The 24,654-nt window shown below is 47.2% G+C and overlaps 1 protein-coding gene across 1 annotated transcript; it reads left to right on the top strand.

The window, feature by feature from the left end:
- The first annotated feature begins 1,139 nt into the window (after positions 1 to 1,139).
- Positions 1,140 to 23,282, top strand: LOC149341034 (uncharacterized). Its single transcript, XM_089547487.1, has 13 exons — positions 1,140 to 1,256; positions 8,185 to 8,304; positions 10,076 to 10,264; positions 12,297 to 12,395; positions 13,260 to 13,438; positions 14,133 to 14,485; positions 15,783 to 15,879; positions 17,356 to 17,551; positions 18,386 to 18,457; positions 19,963 to 20,107; positions 21,371 to 21,448; positions 22,106 to 22,260; positions 23,112 to 23,282. The coding sequence occupies exons 1-13, from the start codon at positions 1,140 to 1,142 to the stop codon at positions 23,280 to 23,282; spliced, it is 1,971 nt and encodes a 656-aa protein (XP_089403613.1).
- The last annotated feature ends 1,372 nt before the right edge of the window (positions 23,283 to 24,654 follow it).

The following is a 24,654-nucleotide window of genomic DNA, read 5'->3' as shown; positions in this document are numbered from 1 at the left end:
AGGAGCCCAATGGTAATAGTTTAAAAGTTAACTATTAAATATTGGTTAACAAGCCTGCTAGTTAGCACGTCTTAGCTGCATTATGATGTACTACACCACTGACAATGCTATGCCAGAAAAAGCGCGCATCTAATTCAAATAGATTATTTTTAAAAATTGCAGAAAGTCTTAGGTGAAACACCCTGCATATATATATATATATATATATATATATATATATATATATATATATATATATATATATATATATATATATATATATATATATATATATACTGGGTTAATTGGAGAGACATGGGAGAGGCCTTTGCCCTGCTGTGGGTGTAGTCAGGCTGATGATGATGATGATGATATTTTCTGATCTTATGAACCACATAGCCCAAATCATGTTTTACTCTAGGTGTAACGTTTAGAAAAAGGAAGACAGCAGAGTGAATAAGAGAACGAACACGAATTAATGGTATCCTGGACGAAATCAAGAAGAAATTGGCATAGGCAGTGCATGAGGCAGGATTACCGATGGTCGTTTAGAGCCACAGGATGGATTTCAAGAGAAAACAAATGTACCAAGGGGTGGCTGCATGTTAGGTGGGCTGATCACATCTGGAAGTTTTAAGGAATAAGACTGCCGGAGCTGACACAGGAAAGGGTTTATTGGAGAGATATGGGAGAGGCATTTGTTCTGCAGTGGGCATCGTCAGGATGATGATGACGATACGCAAGCGGGCAGCCGAAGCCCGCAAACGAATGGGGGGTGGAATATATAAGACGAACGTATTCGCAACGATGCAAACAAACGTGCTGCGCGCCAAGAACTCTCAGACACGAAATTTAAATGATGTGCCGACAGTTCACGTTACAGGTGGCAAACGTCCGGTGAATTTTGCTGTGATAGAGCAAACACTCTAAAATGAGTAGTCGGCGCTTTGTATTCAATGTTTCTTCACTGAGAACACTTGTTTTTGCCAGGCTCAAGTGCCAACGCGAACGCACTACAGAACAAGAAGAAGATGAGGAGAAAGCGGGACAGCCCGAGGACATCATCATCATCATCATCATTTGGTCGGCACCGTGTATGCCTGCGGCCTCCAACAAGCTGCGCAGAAGCGACCTCTCCCTGGCACCCATCCCGCCGTTCTATGGCCGTTCGCAGGTGGAGTCTCGATGCAGCAGCACCAGCCTGGATGCGGCATTGGCTGCTGTTCGGGACTGCGTTCCAGAGCATAGCGACGGTGGCGGCGGCCCGGAGCGATACGGTAAGCGGAAGTCAGGGTAGCTGCGATATCAGAAAATACGTCAGGACACCTTAACACCGTTCAGGTAGCTCACGGCTATAGGTGCTGACTTGCACCTATCTCGGTGCAGGCTCCGCTGGCTCCACAAGCGGGCGATCGCGCATCGCGCCATGCCTATAGAGACGTTTTTGTTTAAGCAGCGCGAAGGCACGTAACGTTAAATCAGGAGCAGAGGTCAGCAGCTGACCCTCTAATGGGGCCAGTTAAACAAGTTGTTTACAAGTTTTGCATAACTCTATATTTCCATTTGGGAGTGGCTGAGAAATACATCGAACTGATGCCACTGTTGGAGCTCTGGCGAGAAGAACCAGCTTCGACATTGTTTGGCCTTGAACTGACACGTTTTGTTGCGCCGTGCGTCGGGCGCCGTCTCGTGGCTGGCTTGCGCGAGGGGAAGAACATGAGCCCCTCTCCGATTTTTCCATTGTCTATACCCCTCCGCGTAGCGGGAGCCTCACTAGCTGTGTTAAGTGCACATGGATTGCATGTGCATAAAAATATCTAGGACATGCATTAAGGGACGTTGTAGGGCGAGTTAGTGAATTAATATTATGAAAGAATACAGCGCTAAAGAAACGGGACAGAAAAACGCTCGAGTGTGTCTGTACTCTTCTGTCCCGTTTCTGTAGCGCTGTATTCCTTTGTAATCTTCATAATCCAGAACGATACCAAGGTCGCTTACCGTAAAGGGCTTCCGATGTGGTCAGGCTTCTGGTGGTCTGCCGCGGCTGAAGTGTGATGGCCACGAGAGACAGATATTTTAATGATTACAGGAGAGGTATGACTGACAGCCAGATGAGGGTGAAGAAAGAGGGTGAACAGGAGGGAAAGGAAAAGGAAACAAAGAAAGGGTGAAATGGAATTTAAGCATACACAACGCTTGCGCGCTCACAAACACATCATCTTCAAAAGGTGTTTGTCACAGCCGTGACCCTAAGATAAGCTAGTAGGGCTTCTGTCCCGCGCGAAGCCAAAGCCGCATTACACAAGGGTCCAAGGACATCCTCCAGGTATAGGCCGCCGTCCTAATACTTAGCAATGCCATACGATGTGTATTAAAATTCTGGCAACAGCAGACCAAGCGTTCAAGATCTTCGCGCACACCACATGTAGGGAACAGAGGGCTGCTGGATGCACCAATTTCATGAACAAAGTATTTTGTGTAAGAAAAGCCCAAGCGATTTCGGTGTAGGCATTTACTGTATCTCCTATCTAAGTACGTGCCTTGCGAAAGTCACAAGTGGGGTCTGTATGAAGTAGGGCTCTAGCTGTATTGGATCACAGCAGAGAGCGTTGCGCCCGCCAGGATCCAGCAGCAACAAGTCTGGCGCCATCAATTCGAGGAAAGGGAGTTGTTATCAGCACGGATGTATCGCCATGCGCCGCTATCGCTGCGCCGTCAGCATAGTCGTCCTGCGAGGCCGCAGTGAGCGGGCAACCACTGCAGCAGAGCACGGTGACGTAGGTCGCAAGCCTGGGTGTGTAGCTTGTTCTAGTCGTGGATGAGCTGCCGCTGAATTGGTGATTACTTTACTGTAGTGCAGGGCGACAGCCAGTGAAGATAACCCACGCTGTTTGCCAAGGGGGGACGCGGGACGGCGCGGAAAACGAGGCAGAACCCGAGTGTCCGAGAATGCTTCGACGCAGTAACAGAACGACCGGAAAACGCACCTTGTTGGGAAATGGGACTGGATGGTGCCGCCGGGTGACTAAAAGAGGGACCACGACATGTGGTCCCTTTCGGTGTGGCGTTGCAGTTGACTCTTTGTGGATGTTGGCACACCAATGGCCGCAGGTGGTGACGCTTCATGTTGACGGATGTGAAGCTGCGAATGTTGTGAGTCACAAAGCCGCTGAGACGCAAACCGCGGGCGGACCAGAGCGGACCTGCTGCGTGTCCTGGGATTGTGTGTGCGCTCGCGTTTGCGACGGCGGTGGTGGGAGGTCTGTAGGGAGCGCCGCAGAGGTTTGGACGATCGGCGGTAGCGATGTAGGCTGCACAGTGTGAGTTCTCGGCTTGGGCATGTCTTGGCTGCTTAGCGGATGCTGCTGGATCAGGGGAGCAGGAGCTTAGGGCGAGTTCACTGGGGCCACGGTGGCTGGTAGCAGCTTCGCTCGACAATAGCGGCGCCTCGCATTGATACCATTGGAGTCAGTGGCGGGATTCATCGGCGAGGTAACTTGCTGAGGAACGGGCGGCTGAAAGTATGAAAGGGGGGGGGGGGGGGGGGGGGCGGAATTAGGTGTCTGTGATTTCGCTGCAAAACTGTTTCGTGCTCTATTTCGACTACAAAGGTTCTTGGACGCTGAGCATGACCAAAACTTGGAGGGCACACTTAAGCTCCGCGTTAAGCGCGTGACCTAATAGCTTTAATTGGTTAATACCCATATGTGCAGGATTGGTCTTTCTCTACCCAACATTCACAGATCCCTTAGAGTCCTCATACCACTACTGGTGCAGTGGCTAAGTGATGCGCCACTGCTTTGCAACGGCAGGTGCTACCAGCTGTAGGCCTTGAGCGGCCCATGTAGCTGTTCCCGAGCGATCAATCATTAATTTAAGTGTAACCTGTCACGGCAAGCAGTGTCCTCACACTCTTCTGGGCAGGTTGTGATGATGACGGAAGTAGTAGTAGTAAAAAGCTTTTATTTTAACTTAGGTGTTTGGGTCACACAGGCCCCTGGTCCCACGAACGACCCCACTACACTCAAACGTTCTTGTTCCTACGGTCTATGACGTCGGCAGCCCGATTCGTGGCGGTCTTCTGACGGGCTGGGCCCTCAAATCGTAGCAAGGCCTCCCAGTCCTTCCAGCTTGTGAGGTGCTGCAGGCCCCGCGGAAGAGGATCCGCCGGGCATTGGAATATAATGTCGGCAAGGATAGCGGTGGAGTTGTTGCAGAGGGCGCAAGAGAGGTTGGTGAGCGTTTGGTGGTAGCGGGACTTTGTATAAGGGGATGGGAGGTTCGCGTCTGAAGGCGGCACCATAGGTAATTATCAAGCTAAAGGTGGGGTGGTAGGTAGAGCTGTCTCTCGGCTCGTTAGGCTTGAGTCAGCTTACTGAACGTGTGCATGCGCTCCCGGGAGAACTCCGACGCGGGGTCCGCCTGTGCCCAGTGTATCAGACCTCGGACTAAGCTATCGGTGACCTCGCTGCCGGTGTTTACCGGCTGAGCAGGCACCCAGAGCAGCTCCATTTGGCGATGCGGGTTGGCGCGGGCGAGGTCAGTATGCAAATAGCAGGGTCATGAATTCGCCCGCGCGCGAAATTTTGCACTTCAGTTTTCGAATCTGAGAGAATATAATGGGCTTCCGTGTGGGCAGTCGCAGGGATGATGGCTGCCTTCTTAGTCACTTCTGAGGAAGAAACCGAAGAGAGAGGGAGAGTAGCAAGGGATTGGCAGAAGGTCATGTGAGCTAGGTGGCTCACCTGCCTCCTAGGTTGCTTCTGTGTATTTTCGTGTATTTCTCGCTTACGGTCAATGATGCCGACGGTGACGCCAGGATTTGCCGTAACACAAGTTCTTTAACGCCACCGCATTAAAACTATAGCGCGTACATGGTCTCGAATCTAGACCTCTTCGCCAGTTTGAAATGAGGAGAAATTTCTGACCTGATGGGGTTGGTCAGGCCTAGTCGTTTCTCGCCGCTGCGTGTTGACTGTGCTGACGATGAATTCTGCGGGCGCCAGCGTCAAGATGAAGCGACGGCAGTTCACGCTTAAGGAAACACATCGTTCCGGAAGCGCCTAGTGCAGCGCTGTTAAACCTTCGGCTCGGACTCCCGACAGCCATAAATGTCCGCCAGGCTGCCGAAATGGTAACTGGGGTGTGGTGGAACGTAAAGGCCTCGACCATCAACAACTGCTGGAGGAAAGCTGGCCTGGTGAAATCGCCGCTTCACACAGAAGACTGCGATGACGCTGATAGCACGGATGACGACAGCGCAAAAGAGGTGCGGACTGAAGTCACTGCGAAACTCTCTGTAGACTCTTCTGTAACTTTTGCCGACTACGCCGAGTCGGAAAATGCTGCCCCTGACTGTAGAAGACATCGTGAGCAGCGTTCGCGAGTATGGAAAGCGCGGCGAAGAAAATGAACTGGACGACGATGCCGACTCGCCGCCTGCAGACCAAGCGGCCGAACCTGTGTCTAGTGCGGAGGTTCTTGCATCCATAGGCAAACTTTGCACATTCATCGGACGTTGTAGCGATGTGCCTGATTCTGTGCTCCAAAAAGTTGACGTTGAAGAGTTCGTCCTGGGGCGCCTGTGTCGCACCCGCCAGAATCACGGATTTCTTCAAATAAACGAGCGCTGAACCTCTCGTTTGCGTTCCTGTTTGAAAATTACATAGCTTGTCGTGTGCCCTTCCTGAAGGTACAGTATTTTCATTGTCCAGTAATACTACTACCTTTTTTCGCGAGTCTTTCGTTATTACGATATTTCAAAATAACGAACGATTATTCGCGACCCCGCGAAGTTCGCTGTATCGAGATTTCACTTAATGAACTTGTCGGGAACCAAGCGTTTCAGCCGCCGGTGACGGGTAGTTGCATCATTTAACTAATTTGCAATGTTCGGCCTAAAATGTGTCGACTCTCTCGCCAGGCTGCTGGACGCGCTTGTGAAAGCGGTATGACCCGCAGATTTCATTAGTTGAATGCACGCAATGCTCAGCGAAGCGTTTGACAGCAGCGTCGCAGAAAGTTAACGAGGCTCCGTCGCGCGAAAGTGTCCAGGAGTGAGCGACCGTCTTAGCCCATGCAGGAAAGAAGCGTACGTACGTGGAAGTCTTGAAAATCCTTTTGTAACCTAGAAATGGTGGCATAATCTTTGAAGCCAGACTCGCACGAGGACCAGCTTGCAGGTTTCGAGATTTCAAACGCGTCCTATGACTTCGGAGTTAAGCCTAGGCACTGAGTCGATTAGGGGCTTGCTTCGAGGGTCATTTTTGTGCCGTTGACAGTCGTTGAGAGCTGCTTCAAGAATGGAGCTTCTCAGATTGCTGTCACTTCTGACACCGTGTCCGGTGCCGTTCCTGAGTGGTCACGCCACTGAGAGCAGGAGATCGACCACACCGCTCGAGAACAAGCTCCAAGTCTCTTAATTCCGCCCACCTCACCCCCCATTTCTCGGCTTGAGCGCAGAGAGGGCCACTCGTGAGGAGATAAGTGCCAGGTACAAAGGCGCCCGCCAAGGTAAAAGAAGGTTTCGAATTGCCGTAACCTTGTGCTGACACCACTTGAGCAAAACCAGGGTAGCAGCAGTATCAGCTTAGGCTCCAGGCCAGGTTCCCATCACAGCATGAAGGCGGCAGAAGGCGCGTTGGTCCAGGCTTACCGACGGCAGCGTGGTCGCAGGCGTAGTAGCACCAAGAGGTGTTGCTTGGCCGTTGACGATGAGAGATAGGACAAGTTAGCCAGCTGAATCTTCGGTAGAGGTCGTAGAAGTGGGTGGAAGATTCGTGTTCTGACTGGGCACCAAATCTGTCGGAGTTAAGGCGAGGATAGAACCAACCACGACAGCCTGATTTTCGAACACGCGCGTTTTATGGCGCCTCTCGCACTACGTGCTCTAGCACTGACTTCGTAGTCGTCGGGCGCCGTCCTAAGTGTTGTGCGAAGGGCGCTAAAAGACCCTGACCCTTGACTGCCTGCATGAGGGACATATGGGGATTATGGCGACGACTGGTGTGAACGGCTTTTGATTATTCTGCGTAGCACAATAGCAGCGAGCAAGTGTCATAACCGACCTATCCGGGGGAAAGTTCTCCTTAACGACTGCGCATATCTTGTTTGTTTCGCTATCCCTTTTCGCACCCCACTGTGCTTCCCTCCCATCTGCCTTAGGCTCACAGTGTCTGGAGATAATAAGGTCCGCACATGTTAGTGCTGAAATGGATTGAAAAAATACTCCTAACTGGTGGGCTGTTGTCAGGTTAAACATTCTGACAAATTTACTGGAACTACATACAGTTATCAATGCGTTAACATTAAAAGGGTTAGTGAAATCGGAAATACAGAGCGCCTTCTGTCAGTAGCCAGTGGCAGGAGGCAACATTACTACTTACTAAGCCATTTGGGATGTAAGGAACCTTAGTATGCCACCTCGGATATAACGACCCTTCGTTTGTTAACCTCGGATATGACGTACTTTAGTGCGTTACTTCGAATGTAACGAACCTTTGTCGCCTCGGATATAACGCACTTTCGTGTGTCAACCACTGGTATAGCGACTTTTTGACTGCGAACGCATTCAAACGATCCTCCGATGATTACCTAACAGTTTTCCTTATCTGCTGTGGACTGGTTTGTGGACGTCACTAAAACAAATTCTTCGATTCCGGTGGGCAAATTTATCATTATAACGCCACGTTGCCGAAACTTGCAAATTTAATGAGAAAAGGAGGTGACGAATCATCATATTGTCGTGGTGATCAGATGGCATCGACAGCATATAGTCAACTATTTAATGGGATGTTGTTTTGTTATTTAATGCTTGGTTGAGGTATACAAAGAAAACTAATAAAAAGCACAGGCCAGGACGCTATTTGTGGGAAAGCAAACGACTGCCAATGCCAGAAGCTTTCTAATTTTCGTGGGCACATTTACTGCATGTCGAATTTTCACTTGTCGAAGTTGCTCGCGCCCGTTTGTGCTGTTTCCTGGCGTTCGAAAATTTGGACAGGTGCTCATGAATATAAGGTTTGAGGTGAGCCTAATAACGGAATACTTTGAAGCGCGATACACGTAACCTTGACTTAAAACTAATAAAACCTTTGAGCTTCAGTGCGCATTTGTAAAATGCGCCGTTCGCGGATAAGCTGCCATAACTCGTACCACACAGGCTAGCTTAGCGTTGTGCTTGAGCCACAACGTGCTTTGTTTCAGAATTTTGGCATGCCAGCGTTCGGGATACTACTATATCGTCGTGCTGATGGCACCGTGGCGCCCTACTGCTGCTTTCTGTCGACGAGATTCAGGCTACCACTACACAATGAGCAGGAAGAAGTGAGTATATTCTAAAAGTTACGCGTGAAATCGGGTGAGCGCTTAGTATAAAATGTCGGCAGTCTCGCACTAGTGGTGTTTCGTGCGGAACGGAAACGTTAGAATAGTTAAGTTAGGCCGCTCACTGGAAGTTGCGAGGCATAGTGGACGCGTTTCTAACATTGAGTAAAAACAAGTTTCCTTACAAGTCTCCACTCTGTAGAGAGAAACGTTTCTTCAGCTGATTCGGTGGTGGTTTCGTTTGAACAGATAGAGCAATGCCTCCTCCTTTCTTCGCGCCAGAAAAAAAATAGAAAGATACGTGTCCCGGTTAAGGCAGGAACCCTTTTGAGCATTGCACACTGGTGCAAAACAATATGCATTCAACAAGAAACGCCATCCAATGCCCACTAGGTACAGTTTATTCTGTTCTATCGTAGAAGCTGTAGGGCTACTGCGAATAAGAAGATTAGCTTCTGCATGTTACTGCTGACTCGGGCAAGCAGCAATGTGGTGGTGTGGTGCGAAACAGAGATGAAGAGATCAATGAATATCATTACGCGATGATCAGATATCTCATGCGACAATTCTACAAACCAGTTGGAGTACCTTCGATAACTATTTTTATGTTTTTATTCTTATGAAAGCTTTTACCCTAAGCTTAGGCTTCACACAGGCGACAGTTCTTCTGGAGGTTAGAGTTGGCCGAAGGTGAATGGATGGTTGGGTGATGAGTGGCGCTTCTAGAGGGTGGAGTAGGGCTGTGAGTGAGTGGCTAGCACTCCACTTTGGGGTTGGGTTGAGCAGGTGGTCTATGGGTGGTGCTTCTGGGGGACAGCTGGCACTCGCACCGCGTTTTTGAATTCTCTTTCGTAATCGCCTTTTGTTGCACTGCACTCAGGACTTCTTGTGGATGGAAGCCTGGTTGAGGATGGAAGTTGGTGGAAAGGTGTTGGGTGGTGCTTATGGCGGGTAGATTGATTGCATGGGTGGTCGATGGCTCCTTTGGGGTGAAAGATGAAGGGTGAGGAATTGGGAGGGGTGGATAGAGGGTGACGTTGAGCGGGTGGGCAGCCCGTATCTACAAGAATATGGTGAGGTGGCTGATGGGTGGTGCTACTGACTGGTGGAGGCTTCACTCCGGTGCTGCGGACAGACGCCGCCAGTTTCGCATTGTGGCGCGAGCATGGCTTACACAGTGAAGGCGTCTTCATATGACATATGAACCTCATTTTCACTTTTGCTACACAACACTTTTATGTTCTTTCTGATGCCTTGAATGTAAGACAGAAGTAGATGCCACAGTGGAAGATATCGCGAATGTAGTTAACGGCTGCGAAAATAGGAAAACTTGTCCGGATTGTCCCTTGTACCACACATTACCTTCAAAAAACTTCTTTCTGCTGAATAGTATTACTGTGGCCATCGGTGCAAATTCGAAATGTAATATTGCCGATCAGGAGTCTAGCCACCTTTTCTGAAGCACGTCGTGGATAGCGAGGCCTCAAATGGACGCACTGTGTACCTCAACTCAGATTTTATTTGAAGACTCAGCATTCCTGTCAGCTTCAAATTGATTGTGTGATGCTGCCAGCACTGTTTAACTTTGTTATGTGTTTTGACGCATGCCATGACAGCAAGTTAAAATGGTGTTCGATTTACTCGGGTAACCAGACCTCAGTAGCTCCGCTGCGATTGAAAGTTTAACGATGACTACTCGCCACTGATAGGCAAGGCTGTCAAAGTGCTTCCTTGGTACAAATGATCGAATCCGCGATATGCTTGTGCACAGGTGTTCCGAGGCGTTGAGTACCGGTATGCCAACCAGAGCTGCAAGCAGGACTTGGAGAGGGCGTCCGCCAAGCACGTCTTTCTCATTCTCCCCGAGCGTGAGAAGGCGTGCTCTTTTGAGGATTCACTGGCAGAGGCAGTCTCTGCAAACACGTACTCCCTCATTATAGCCCGCAACTCTGACCTCAAGGTAGGCCTGCGCTGTGTCAGCCAAATCAGGCATATTTATAGGGTTAGAAACGACTGTTTACAGATGAAAATGCTGGTACAACACGACACAGGACGGAGAACACAAGCACTGACGAAACATGTGCACGGGGTGGAACACGCACTGACTTTGGTAAAGCAATCTTTTGTGAAGTTGAATACTTTCTTGGAACATAACTGCAGCTCAGAAATGACAAGCACATAAAGAATACACACCCAGAGACACAAACCAAAAACACTGTGATTAAGCAGAAGTATAGGTGATCTCTCTCCATGTCCTATTTTATAACCACTGTTTGTTGTCAAAGGTGTACTGAACTAGCTAGCCGGACAACGCTGGTTAAGGTACTCCTGTTGCATGGTGTTTAAAGACTGAAACATAGACGTGCTGAGTACTGTGCGAATCTATGACATGCCTCTCCGTTCGGGTACAGCCTTCTGTCAAATGTATACACCCCAAGGAACTTCTTCCATGCAATGGAGTCAGGCGCTATGGAATGCCTGAAGGTTCTAAGCTTTGCAGGGTAAATAGCTTAAAATGAAATGAGAATTAAGACTCCTTCAAAAGCTCTTGAACGCCGGTGATGCTATTGTTAGGGGTTGAATTAGACGAGGGAAAGAGAACAGGGAGACTGGAACACAATTTATGCACACTGCTGCGTGTACAACTTCATCGCTCTGGTGTTCGCGTTCGTATGTGCGTTGCATCTGGACGCAAGCTCGTACTCACACGCATCTCAATAATAGTGACCTTTCCTGAGATGACGAAATTCTTGAGGTGTGCTAGGATACGGCCACCCGCGTGGAACGTGATCGCTTTGCTTGGGGAGTTTATAGCTCTCATAAGGCTTCGGGCCCTTTCCCATCACGGTCAGAAGACTCATGGTTCATGCAGGGATGGAGGAGGTGAGACGGCTCAGCACTTTCGCTGTCGTCGTGAGCGTTGCTGTGCACAGGATTTCGTACCATGAAAGAATCTTGCAGTTCAAAGAAGCTAGCTCCTGTTGAAGTGTGTCTCCTCAGTTGACCGCTCCTTCGCCTACTTTTGCGATGTCCGAGGTATGCGCTTGGTCTTAAGTGTGTTCTCCCCCCACATAGCAGATATTTCAAAAAGGGCCTTCGAACAGGGGGTCGAGCGTTGATGATCGGAAGCCGAGCGTGCAGTAAACGTTATCTCCGATCTGAAAATGGGGCGTCTTGCGTTTTCTCTCATAACATTCTTTAGCAGCCTTCTTGCTCTCCTCCCGGTTCTGCCCCGCTCGGTTTTTAACTTACTCGTGGAGTCACAAAACTGACCCAGGTATTTTTCAGCATTCGACAAATGAAGTTGTCCAGGAAGCCGAGGAGTGTAGCCGTGTACGATTTCGAATGGTGTGTATTGTGTCGAATCGTGCTTCGGGACGTTTACAGCCAGCACAGCTTCTAGCAGCTTCTTGTGCCGGTCGAAGGGTGTGCGTTAAAATTTTTCGCAGTATGCTCCCGAATACTTTGCTCTCCCAGACTCATTGGCCGTATCCCAGTATGGTGACATTGTGATATGAGTGATTCCAAGATGGTGATGGTGACTGCGGTCTTGTTGATGAACCGGTCTCGTCTTAAGTCTTCCCCAGCAGCACAGTTAATCGGCCCAATTTTGGAAATGTATCGTCAAAGGCCACTCCAACCAAGGACCACAGTAAGACCAGCCATTTTAAATAATGGGGGGATTACTTTGCGGCTTGGGTTTCGATTCCTCCTCTATTTTCATGAGTAGCTCAGTCGGTAGCACACCCATATCCTGCGCCAGAGGACGTCCAAGAAGTAGGGTTCACGACTACCAGCGCACTAGGACTTCAATCTGTTGCACCCGTACGCTTTTCTATACTGTCAGGATTTCAGTGACAGGCATAAACAGCTTGGCGAACAAAGAATGCAACCTATTCTGTGATGAAAGAAAAGCCTCGTCGTCTTCGTGTCTCCGCGGTCTCAGCACTTTTCAACAGTCGTTCTGTTTCCACTGCTTGTTTCTGGCGCAGCTCCACAAGAACTACTTCGAAGCGGGTGAGAATGGCACGGTGCCTGTTCAGGATATTACAGTTGGAGTTATAAGCATCAGCACGCTTGAGGCATTCAAGGTAGGTCCTTTACTTAGTGTCATAATCGAGTGCTCAAGAACAGTATTTTTGTTTGGCAGCGCTGTAGCACCTTAAGCTTTGTGTACTGGAAGCCGCCATAAGTGCTGTAGTTTACTACCAACCATAGGTTCTTGTTTCGACAACAACATGCCAGAAAAGACATTATAATTCACATAATGCGCTTGTAATACGATTTCACAATCGCTAATAATGCGAATGTAAAAAATCGGTAATTTAAACTCGTGCTAAAGGGGAAACGAGCTGTTCTTCAAAGCAACTCATCTAAGTAGTAATATTCTGGCGCTTACAAGAACCAAGCAATGCCATCCTGATGTTTTTCGTAATTCGCCATCAGACATATTTCCATCCTTGAAGAGGTGTAGCAAATATAAGACAGCATATTCCCGCATCTGGGAGATATCTGCAACTTTTAACTAGGAATTTTATTGAAAGGTAATGTCGTGTGGTGTGGTCAAACAATAAATAAGGTTCTGAAATCCTGTAAATATCGGTAACCGTAACCTTTTCTGAAGCTTATGCAGCTCAGACATCGTGTGGGATGTTTCAAAAGGCACTCTTGGATTAAGTTTGGTGACAATACACCTTCATGTACTTCCGTACATGTATTCCCGTGCATGTACTTCCGTACATCTTCACGATTTCCGTACATGAAGCTGTAAACCGAGAGGAAAATGACGACCCTCTCGCATCACAGACACTGCGCGGTGCTCAACGTATATGAAAGACACAAGTATTAATCTTGCCGGCTTTTTTTTTCGTGGCTCACGTTTTCCGTAGCCTTTTCCAAAATGTGATTTTATGCTCTTTCTCAACAAATCTATTTTGCTTGCATTTAAACCACAGCCCGACTACGCTCGAGCATGGGCGGCGCCTATGGCCAACGGTAGCAGCCGGGGAGATGAAGCAGCTAAGCTGTACGTTGTAGAACCGGAGTCGAACAAAGGCGGGTTGCTCATCTGGTTCATGGCTTGTGCGACCGTGTCCGTGGGGGCTCTTTGGGCTGGCAGCACCAGGAAGCTGCTGTAAGCTCTCACAAGGGCATCGTGGCTTTTTATTTCAGTGTATGCACGGCACAAACAAGCAAAGGTTTCGAAACGCGCTTCGAGCAGCCAACCCCCTTAGGAATATCTGAGCTTGACACACCGGATTCGCACTGCACTGCAGCAGAGCTTAACCGTGAATGGCAAAGGAAGTGATAGTCAGACTTTGTGTGCTGTTTTGTAAGAAGTCTTTGCAAAAGGAACAAAGCGAGAACGGTGGTTAAAGTTTTGCAATGTCTATCCCATGAGGCTAGGGCATGCTGTACACGTAGGTGAGCTGCGTGCTACCAGCATAGAACATTTATTATTTGCATTACAGAAACTTACGGCTTACAGTTGTGAGAAATATTATAGATGGCTGGGCCGTTATTGCAGTACTTTTATAACATACTCAGTCGTTTGTTAACGCTTAGTCATTCTTTATACTGTCTCATGTACAGAAGGTAGAAACCTTGCATTTATTTATTTTGAGCTGAACTTAACAGCTTTTGAAAAGTTTTGAAAAGTAGTAATGTAGACATCGTTATATTAACATTCGCTAGCAGTGCCTTTATAAAACATCAATGCTGTACTAAGCTATACCATATCGTCCAATTTTGCAAATCTGAGCTTAAATCGCCTTCTTAGCCCGTATAGTTGGTTTGAAGTCAATCGCTCTGGGCGGTCTCTTGCGCAGCCTAATGACACAGCACCGACGCACCAAGCCTAAAGAGGAGCAGGCCTGTAAGGAGGACGCCAAGCTGGACTCCGCGCCGTTGGCGAAGGCGACTCCTTTGACCACGTCGCCAGGTATGGAGGCAACAGCCCCTCCGCCTACCGCAGCGTCCAAGCCGCAGAGCCATGAGCCAGCGAACGCGTGGAGGAGCCCACCCCGACCACGGCCACACAAGTGTGCGGACGACTTTCCGAGCTCTGAGAACGAAGAAATGACCTTCTCCGAGTGCCCCGTGGACTGCAAGCTCCTCACGCTCTTTGTCCTCATGCTGGCTGTAAACCTGCTCGTGCTCTACTACTTTTTCAACAAGATGTGTAAGCGGCACTTCATTCTCTGCACCTATATAGTGTAGAGTTGTGCGAATAAATGGAAGAGCTATTCCGGTAGCCGTGCTCCAACTGCACGCAAGGGCAGCGCCTACCCATAAGTTACCTTGCAGTCACGGCTGTTGACGATATCGGGAGCGTGTTTACTAGCATGGCAATACATTTCATTTGTTTTTATTAATCTGCAGTATAGTTTGTAAGCCTTTGGACCACTCCTTGATAATATTTTCAACTGACGAGCTATGAAGTTTGAATGTTAAGCGCTTACGTTCAAGGTTAACCTTTTATTCGGTCCCGAGCAACGATAGTATTCAGGATAAAAGTGCTGGTTGATAAGGCAGCCGCTGAATCGCAAAATAATTGACAGTGAAATATTGAATATGCCCTTGATAAACCGAATCAAAAAAGAGGAAAAAAGGTTTGTGGCGCTTAAAATACTTGCGAAATTAATGTCTGTTCTATATAGAACGTAAAAGAAAGCAACCAAGAACGCACCCTCCCCGAAACCACTATCGTAAACGTCGGAGAACGGCAGACGTTGAGATCGGTTTCATGCAGTCGTCCTAATTTGACGAAGAATCAAACACACGCATCTCATGCGCGGCCTTCTGCTGCGAAGCGTACAGGCGCGGACAAAAGTAAACGGAGCACGCAACTGTCTTCGAATATTTTTCACGCGTCACCTAATTGAAATTTCCAGCAGTGGTACGCGCATACTGGTAGAGAAGGTTGGTGGGCTTTCTTGTAGACAAACGACGCTTCTTTACCAATGGAGAAAGCGTGACTGCACTTCGAACGCAGTAGCGTGCTCCGTTTACTTATGGCCGCGCCTGTACATGCTTTGACCTGCCACCGACGTGGAGATGCACTTTAAATCGAGACATCTTGGTTTTATGCCACTATCATGAGCTAAAGCGACGTCATTATTTCTACAAAAATTGCAAAATGCATTTTATTTTATCGGATATATTTAGTCTGGTGATAAAATTTTCCATAGAAACAAACTGTGCTTTCTCTGTCATCAGTATTCTTCAAATATATTAAAATTTAGAGGACTGTCAGTGCTTCAGCCTATATTTTTTAAACCCTTCAGTTAAACTATCCATAACTGTGCTAAACTAATCATAACTGCGCTTAGTGTCTAAAGGTTTCACGTACGTTACTCATTCAACGCTACTCCGCCGGATTATATAGTCTCTTCGCGAACATTTCAGTCTAAGAAATATGAGGCATGCCAACATCACTTGACTCAATCTAACTCATATCTTTCCTGCGTTTGGTGCAGGGCCTTTTCTTGTTGGCAGCATCGCTCTGGGTTCAGTGATTTCACTGACAGTCATCTTCGACTGCCTCGCGTTCCTGATACCCTGCGCCAGTGTGCGGTAAGCACTACTTTAGTCATTTATAGCTATTAGCGTTACAATAATATGGTACAAGTTAAATGAACATCAAACAGTATAAAAATACAAAGCTATTTGAGAAATGTGAGCTGAGGGCGACCTGCACAAATTAAATGTTTATTATTAGGCTAACGCTAGTCGTTGGAAGAAACAGGCTGAACTTCGTCCACACTGAAGTACATTGTGGACGATACACAGACGATACACAGATTAGATCTTCCTCCGAGAGCCCTGCTCCCCCTTCCGCCCACCTCAGCTACCAACTATTGTAGAAAGGGTCAGCAACAGCGTCAGAAACGTAAATTTTGTTTCGCTTATTAAGTGCACCGTAAGCGATGATGTATTACCATGTGTAACCACGTACATGCATTTTTACTTAAAAGTGTGCATTTCACGTTTATCACGTTTATATCTTAAAAATGTCGTGCCATATTCGCGTTCATGTACAAACATGCATCCAACTGGTCGAATTTTCCGGAGCCCTTCACTACGGCGTCTCGCATAGCCTGAGCCGCTTTGGTACGTTAAACCCCGTGAATCAATAGCACGACCTCTATGCGTCTCCATTTGTTAAGTGTGGGCTGTGCTGATCCCTCTGCATCGAAAGGTGAATCGCACTGGCTTTTCGTTCCAACTCAACACAAAGAGGGGAAGAAGTGTTGATGTTTTAGTTAGATTCCGTATTGAAAATACATCTCCGTTCTCGTGAAGTTCCTTCTGGGATTGTTGGCAGCGCTGTGAGTACAGTGCCAGAACCAAGCATTGTATAAATGTATCATTTCCTGCCGATCGCAATGTATGCGTTGGGCACTTAGTTCAATTTTCTAGGGCGATAGTTTAGACGCACTGTCTTTTAACCTGAAACTTCCAGATATATTTAAGCTCAGCTGCAAGTTTATAAATAGCAACCAAGAAGGCCCCCTCCTCCTCTGGTCTTTCGCTTTGTACGGTTTTTTTAACCTGTAGTGAAGTTGGTGTTTAGTCATTGCGTTTTCTTTAATTGCTAGGCTTTTGAGCTGATTTAGGTGCGCACGTCTTTTGAGTGTTTTTATTCCTCTGTTTTTTATTTTGCTCATTACAGCTGCCTAGTCTATTTTATTTTGTACTCTAACGTATTACTAGCCACACGGCTATCGGTCTAAACATTTTTCACGCAATGCCTTCTGCGCTTAAATATAAAGAATGCTTTGTATTGACAGGGCTTCAAGCAGCTAGCATTGAACTCGCAATTGGGCGATCCCAATAGACGTCTGTAGCGCTCTTTCTGCAGTCTGGACTGCAAAGAAAACTTGACTGTTCTTGCAATTCAGAGAGGCACGACATATCTGGGAATTGTTGTTGGGAGGGGCTCAAGGTAAACTCTGTGTGTCGAGGCTGGGGCGAGGGGGGCGGAGGGGCGAACAAGCTTTGTGTCCCCCATTGGCCACGTTCCTAATATGGAAGCCCTTTTTTTCGCAGGATGCCAAACGTGGTTTTTCCTTGCTTTGTGCGGAGCATGGAAGTGCGACACCACATAGTTATTTGGTGCGCCATCACCATCCCCTTAATGTGGGTCGTCTTCCGCAAGGCTCACCACGCCTGGATCTTGCAGAACTTCCTGGGCTCCACTTTCGCCGTCAACATCCTGCGATGCGTGCAGCTGCCAAATTTTAAGGCATGTTTCTGCAGATCATGCCAACACTATGGAGCTCATAGAATGCACGTTTCGATGAAGGCGAGATTCATTCCTACGAAGATCACTTACTCCTGCACGAAAAAAAAAGTATTCTTTCTTAGAGAAAATGTAGTTTTCATTGCTTGTTCGTTTCCTTTTCCTCATTCTTTCATCCACTGCGTTGTTTGTTCGTTTTGCCAGGAATGCACACTAAATAGCATGAGCGCCGTCATTTAAGGGGTTTGTTCAAGAACTTTTCATTTTCCTGACTTTGTCCCTGCATTAGTAACCGTGCATTGAAAACTCTTCTGACGATTTTGTAGAACTCGCTAATGGCGAGGGAAACTATTCCAAAATAATTTCAGTATTATGAACTACATAATGATTTCAGCATTTGTACCGTTGAAAACTTAGGTCCCAGTCGAAGCCGTCTGTGATACTTTTTTTGACAGTTGCTGTACCTGACTATGCCTGTTCCTTGAAATGTGGCGGGATCAGTAGTGAAACGTATGAAGGGTTCACTTTTCCAAGCTGGGAAGTGCACCACTCTTGCGAAGGGGTTTGAAATTGGCACGTAGGGCGACGAAATGACAGTAGTCTCAAGTGAAGAATCCCTTTCTTTCGAAGGCCTTGCCTATAAAGTCGGTACACTAGTCTAGAATGCGAGAAATTATCATATTATATAGTGAAAAAGAGCAGAAATAAGCTAAGAAAAGCTCGCCAAGCTGGTAGTCTTCGTTTCTGAGCCGGTAATGAAAATTATAAGCGGTTACGAGCGGTTATAAATGCATACCGTTTCAGTGCCGAACAAGGAACTGTATCTCTGATTTGCAGGTTATTACGTTGATATCTGTTCTCCTATTCTTCGACGACATATTTATGGTGTTTGTCACATCCTTACTATCGGTAAGCATCTGTTCGTCCTTCTAAAACGCTGTTGTGTATTCTTTGTGAATATTTGTACCCTTGTACGCAGAGGATGACTGAAATTGTAGGTAAAAATTTTATGCCAACCTGTGTACTTGTAACAGCTTCACTTTCATGCGCTAGATAGTTCGAAACTCCTGAGATAGGCAGGCTCTGTTTACCGTAGCAAAAAAAAAGTACTCGGCACATTTTTTCTTGGCAGCGAAGGGAAGGCTACAGAGACAGAGCGTCCTTAATTGAGTCATTTCGCCGAACAGTCTGGGCACACGACGGTGCGTCTGGCCGCCTGGCACGTTGCTCTTTCCGCGGAATGTTCATTCCGTCACTGGCGCAGCTGACGCCATCTATGGAGGCTTCTTATAACTGGACGGGCCTAGCAAATTTGTTGTAATCGGGAAAACAGCTTTCTCCTTAACTTCCTATGTGGAACATCGACAACTTTGTCAGAAATATGCCAAAACCAACAAATATTAACGCGAAAGCTTTAAGGCTTCCGTTGGGCAGATAATCCGGCGTCGGCGTTGTGAACGAAAAAGCAGGTGGCCCGTATGCCACCTAGGACACGTCATCCTATGACGTCATCACAACCTGCCCACTGGATTGTGAGGGAACTGTACTGTGGCAGTTCCCTTACAATCCGGTGAGCAGGTTGTGAAGACGTCATAGGATGACGTGTCCTAGGTGGCATACGGGCCACCTGCTTTTTCGCTCACAACGCCGACACTGGATTATCTGCCTAACGGAAGCAACTGCCCACAGTGGCAGGTGGATTTAAATTAATGATTGGTCTGAGGAGATTGCTGGACAGTGCAATCTGGATCTCTCCGGGGACTGTGTTTAAAACCTGCTGGGTCAATTGCGCATCTTAACCGCTGCACCACTGCGCCAGGAGTTGTATGACGACTACCTGCGGTCTATAAATGTAAAGCAGAGAATAACCCAGTACGTCTGCGGAGTTATACGCAAAGGGACCCCAGGCGGCTGCAGGGACCCATTAGTGTTATTGTGTCACAACTTTAAGGCAAAGAAGTATCCCCTAAAGTTTTTGTTTACAAATATCATGTTTTATAACAAAACTAATAGCTGCGAATAGCGACTAGCTTCCTCTGCGTAGGAAGAGAGGACGTGTTTCAACTCTGTAGCTTCTGTGCAATTGGAAGAAAAAGTTGGCCCGGAGTATGGCTACGTCTCAACACATGCGTGCATTTGTTGAGGCCCACAAACCATATAAGATAAACGTGAAAGAAGTTTGACGAAGCTGGAGGGGAATGCGCTAGCACGAAAATTTTTAGTTGTTGAAACACCAGACGACGGTTGTTGGAAAAGCAGTACATGTGTTTCAGTTTTCTTTTACAACTTTTTTGAAGCTTGCGGTACAAAATGCTTCTCCCTCGCGCTATCTCCCTGCTTTAAGACGTATTTGGCGCACCAACGCAGCTGCATGTTCCGTGTCGGTTCAGTGTGCTCTTTTGTCTGCCACGCAGAAAGACGTGAGCGTGATGGAAAGCGTCGCGAGAGGCGTGCAAGATCTGCCCGTTCTCATGCGTGTACCGCTCTTCTTCTCTGGAGATGCGACCGCTTGCAGCGGGAGTGCTATGATGCTGGGCTACGGAGATATCGCCGTTCCAGGTGACTGCCCCTATAATAACAGTGTCAATTACATTTATAATTAATGATTTGCTCGCAAAATAAATAGGAACCCTCTAGTGTTACTGCAGCCGAGAAATGACTGAGGGTGGCTCAGACAAGAGTGGTCGTTAAATGTGAAGTGCACGAAAGAACGTTTTATGGTGCTCTTGAGCACAGTTAGACTGTACAGTCTGTCGCGTTGCGCTCGGAAACTCATAGCTTTGAACGACCCTACCACGTGTTGAAAAATTTGGTCTCGCCTCAGCGTGCACCTAAAAAAAGATAATAGTCCGATCAGCTTTTTTTACCTCTTGAATATTGAACTTGATATCACATTCGGATAACGTCAAGAATCTGTACTACATTGGCGCACGGTAGTAACCTGCTTGGGAGAAGTTTTCAAGAAAACGCAGAACGCGCTGCCTTCAGACACAAAACGCCAGCTCAAATTTTACGCCACTGGAAAGAAGCCATTCGGTTTTGTTTAGTTTGGTTTTTGGGGGCTGTTTCAAAGCGACTCAGGAGGGACGCCGTTATGGAGGGCTCCGGGTAATTTCGAACACTAGGTCTTCCTTAACGTGCACAGTACACGGGCAACATTGCACAGTACACGGGCCTCTAGCATTTCGCCGCCAATGAGATGTGACCACTGTGACCGGTACCGAACCGGAAAGAATCCATTCACATGGAGGCTTCTGTAGAGACGATAGCACGGCGATAACACCGTGTTGTAGTTAGACGTTTTCTTCATTGGTATGCACCAAATGCGCCTCTGTATACTTTGGCAGAAACGCTTGCAAAAATCGGGTAAGGATCTTTTGAAAATCGAAAAAGCAGCATTTAAAATAGCTGAGCGTGTGTGAAAGAGATGCTGTGGTTCTTGGTCTAGGTTTCTTCTTGCGGCCTGAGAGTCGAATCTCCGTCAGCTATTAGTGTTCCCTCTTAAGTTCTGAAATGCTACAAAATAACTTAATGACCCAATTTATCCATTTCAGTCTATAAGACTGGCAGCAGCGTAAATATTCCTGGAAGGTTAGGTGGGATTGCAGTATGACATACCAATCCTGTTGTTCGTTTCGCGGTGACTGTCTGTTGTGCATGTACAATAACTGAAATACATAATTAGGCGAATTCATCCACTTCTCTTTTACATTTTTTAATATGCTCGCACCACCTAGCGTACTTAGTGTCTTCAAGATACGTCGAGTATAAGTGCTCCAAGATTACATCGCTTTACGCCACTTCTCCTCTTGCTCCTGATAGGTATGGCTGTTGCCTACTGCCGCTCGTATGACGTCATCGTGAAGAAAGGACCCTGGTACTTCCTGCTTGGTATTGCTTGTAAGTATCGTGCGAGTTCCCACCGGCCGTAAGACGAGTGTGTCTCTTAGGTAACTTTAGAATACCTTCAAGTACACGCCGGGTATTAAACAAACTGAGGCATTGAAGAAAGCTTGAAAACGCAGCCTAGTCCAACGGACAAAAAAAGAAATGGCATTGTATTTCAAGAAAGTTCATAGACTAAACGAACATGAGAAGGCCTTAGTATCTGCTGCCGATCTGGCACCAGCTGTGAAAATCGTTACACAGCAGAAGTCGTATCAAGTGAGATTACGCAGCAGAAGTCGCATTAAGTGAGACATTGCTTAAATGGACAAGCCTAGTAATAAGTCAACCTACACCAATATGCTAGCGTCGTTTGATATCAAAAATGTAATTTAAATGTACCTTCCTCTTTCTAAGGTAACAATCCTCCGAATGGCTCCCATTGCAGCCACAGTCCGGTGACGCTCTACTACTACTACTACTGCCGTGTGATATCTACGGTGCTTTAACCGTCGTCGCTGTAAAAAAGAAAGAGTGCTCTCCTTCAAAAGTTAAACTTTACTACCCTTTTCAACGAAGAGATGTTAGAGTTACAGTTCAATATTTCTGAACACATAATGTCTCATGCGCCTCGTCCACCAAGTGTTTTAACTTCGTTACGAATATGCGCAGGTTACAGCGCAGCACTGGTGCTGACTTTCCACATCAGTCACATCACGAACACCGGTCAGCCTGCGCTGCTCTATATAGTCCCTGCAATCCTGCTTCCCGTTACATTGCTCGCTTGGTGCCGCGGGGACCTCAAGAACTTCTGGAACGGAGAATTCGTAAGTCTGGCCCTTGGATCGTTTGCGAAAAGGCGCAGGGGGAAATCAACAGTAGTCTTCACGTATAAACGATGGATGTTGAGTATAGTAAACATTCATGAATAAACGTATCATGCCTACACTGCATGGAAAATTCGTAAGGAATAGACGAGAGGATGCTGCAACAGAGATTGTAACTGGCCGACTCTCTATGCGTGGATACAACAAACAATCTTTCTTTTTATTTGATACTATGAGTACCATACGCCATGCAGTTCGTACTATCACTAATATAGAACCAAGGCTGCTCTTGGAGTAATGGTTAGTCCTCAGAAGAAGAAAACTGAATATAATAACGAGAAACTAATTCCCTTTTTCTTCTACCACTGGTAGCTGCTGCAGCTGACGTCACTTGCTGCCCAAGTAACCTTTCTTAAGTGCCTTCCCAGAAAGCTTCTCGCAGGAACGCGTGTGGTTCATGCGAGAATTCGTGCCGATTCATTTTCCAATGCATCTTAGTTTCCTTTGTTTTGTTTTTTTTCATTGGTCGATTACGGGTTTGATTAGCGAGTGACGTCAGTGGTCGCAGCTACCAGCGGTATATTTGACAGTTTATAGAAGAGAAATAAACGATCAAGAAATACGTGTTGTGCTCTTGTATTTAATGCGGCGATAAATCAGCTGGACTCTAGAGAATCTTGGATGTTGTGCAAGCTCATCAGCCACTCCACTGACTGTACCATGACTGGTGTACTTTTCTGGCCGGTAATAAAATATGAAGTTTTAAGCGTAGGAGACCAGAAAAAAAGGTCTCGTTTCTAGCCGGCCACTGAACTTGCTTCATGTCGCTCACTCCGGCCACCACCTCGCAGGTTCCAAAAGAGGGCCTGTTGAATCCACGTGTGGACGTATATGCCTCATCCAGCGAACAATTCCAGATGATGCGGAGCCGAGGCCTGCTCTACGTCAGCACGCCGGTGCTTCCGTGGCTCGTTATACCCCGTCCGGTTTCGCAGAAGGCTTACAACGCAAAATGGAACTGAGCCATTGTGCTGCGCGCGGGCATTGTTCCGGAATTGCTCTTATCTTGCATCAACAGTCTATGCTGCTTGCCTATTTTTTTTTTTTTGATGCTCATAAAAGAATTCCCCAGATTGAAAGCATGTATTACAAAACAGAGCAGTGAAAGACGTATTTCTATATGGGAAGGAGAATGAATATCTCTTGGTTGTAGTGCACGGAACTTCTAAATGCAAGCTATCGCCACGAAACATGCCCTCTGGGAAAGTAGGGCAACAATTCCTTTCTCTGGATGTGCAGTCCCTGTGCCAGGAATTTTTGTCGTTGGTACCCACGCAGGCCAAATTGTACAATAAGCGATAGCTTCGCTCTGCTTACAGTCCAGCCTCAGCAAGACATGTCGCCAATTTGCAGAAACAAGCTTTGATCGACAGCGATCGAAACTGAAATCAGCTGGGTAACCTGCTGTTCATTGTTGCTGAAACATTACTGCAAAAGCAAAAAGAAAGAGGGAACAAAGCGAGGATTCTGAACCAAAGACTAAGCCTGCTGTGGTCCCATACACTCACAGTGCTGCGCATAACTGAAGAACATAGTGACGAAATATAAGCTGCTTCCGCTATTTTTCGCTCCGTGCATTGTGAGCAGGCTGTGTAAAAAAGCGTCTGGTCAAAAGAGAAAGAACGGGGTGCAAAAGTAGAATGCTAAGCACTATGCAGGATGTACAGAAGGGTTGGTTTACAGCATCGCACTCACTCACGGGAGGGTATACAGCAGGCAGACAGGCCGATGTATTAATGAAAGCTTTCGCGAACGTGGAACATTTGTTATAAATGGCACCCGTTCCGACCTTTCTTTACACTGTAGAGAAGAGAAGGTCACTGCCAGGCGCGTCTTCATGGCACGATCACCTTGAAGTGGTGTAAAGATGTAATCGCCTGAGAGCTGTTTGAATCGTACCGTGTCAGGGAAACCGGGTCTGACTGCGTGAGCTCTGTTTCATTGATGCTGCACAAGAATGAGAGCGCCTTCCTCACAAACATCGCTTCCATATATCCTTTGCGTTACCTTGTAATAAAGCGGTGTTAACACTGCAGCGCTGTCCTGTGTGTTCTCTCAGTATCAGCACGTCGAGCTGCAAAAGATCCTGCAAAGGACTATGAATGAAGAACAGCAGCTTGAGGTTTTACTGCAGTCTACAGGCAGTGTTGCTACTTCAAGTAAGGTGGAGCTCGTAGAAAGTGTGTTTCGGTCGTTACAAAAGTATGCGCTAGTGTTTATATTTTCCCTAAGCGAGAAACATGTCTCCATTTGGAGGAATGAATGCGGCGCTTTTATGAAGGTATCGCGCCCAGGCCTACTCTGGACTGTCTACCAGCAGCCCATCCAGCCTCC

This window comes from Amblyomma mixtum, chromosome 6 (assembly GCF_055824585.1).
Source record: "Amblyomma mixtum isolate Tamu chromosome 6, ASM5582458v1, whole genome shotgun sequence".
Lineage (NCBI taxonomy): Eukaryota > Metazoa > Arthropoda > Arachnida > Ixodida > Ixodidae > Amblyomma > Amblyomma mixtum.
Note: the sequence above shows the minus strand (reverse complement) of the source record. Positions and strands in the feature narration are given on the sequence as shown.

What these genes read in the sequence shown, in the direction of transcription:
- LOC149341034 (XM_089547487.1), top strand. Translation starts at nt 1,140, where the DNA reads ATGGCCGTTCGCAGGTGGAGTCTCGATGCAGCAGCACCAGCCTGGATG. An exon ending in GGCAGCACCAGGAAGCTGCT is followed by an intron (nt 13,439 to 14,132) that starts GTAAGCTCTCAC and finishes TCTCTTGCGCAG; the next exon opens with CCTAATGACACAGCACCGAC. An exon ending in TTGTCACATCCTTACTATCG is followed by an intron (nt 18,458 to 19,962) that starts GTAAGCATCTGT and finishes TCTGCCACGCAG; the next exon opens with AAAGACGTGAGCGTGATGGA.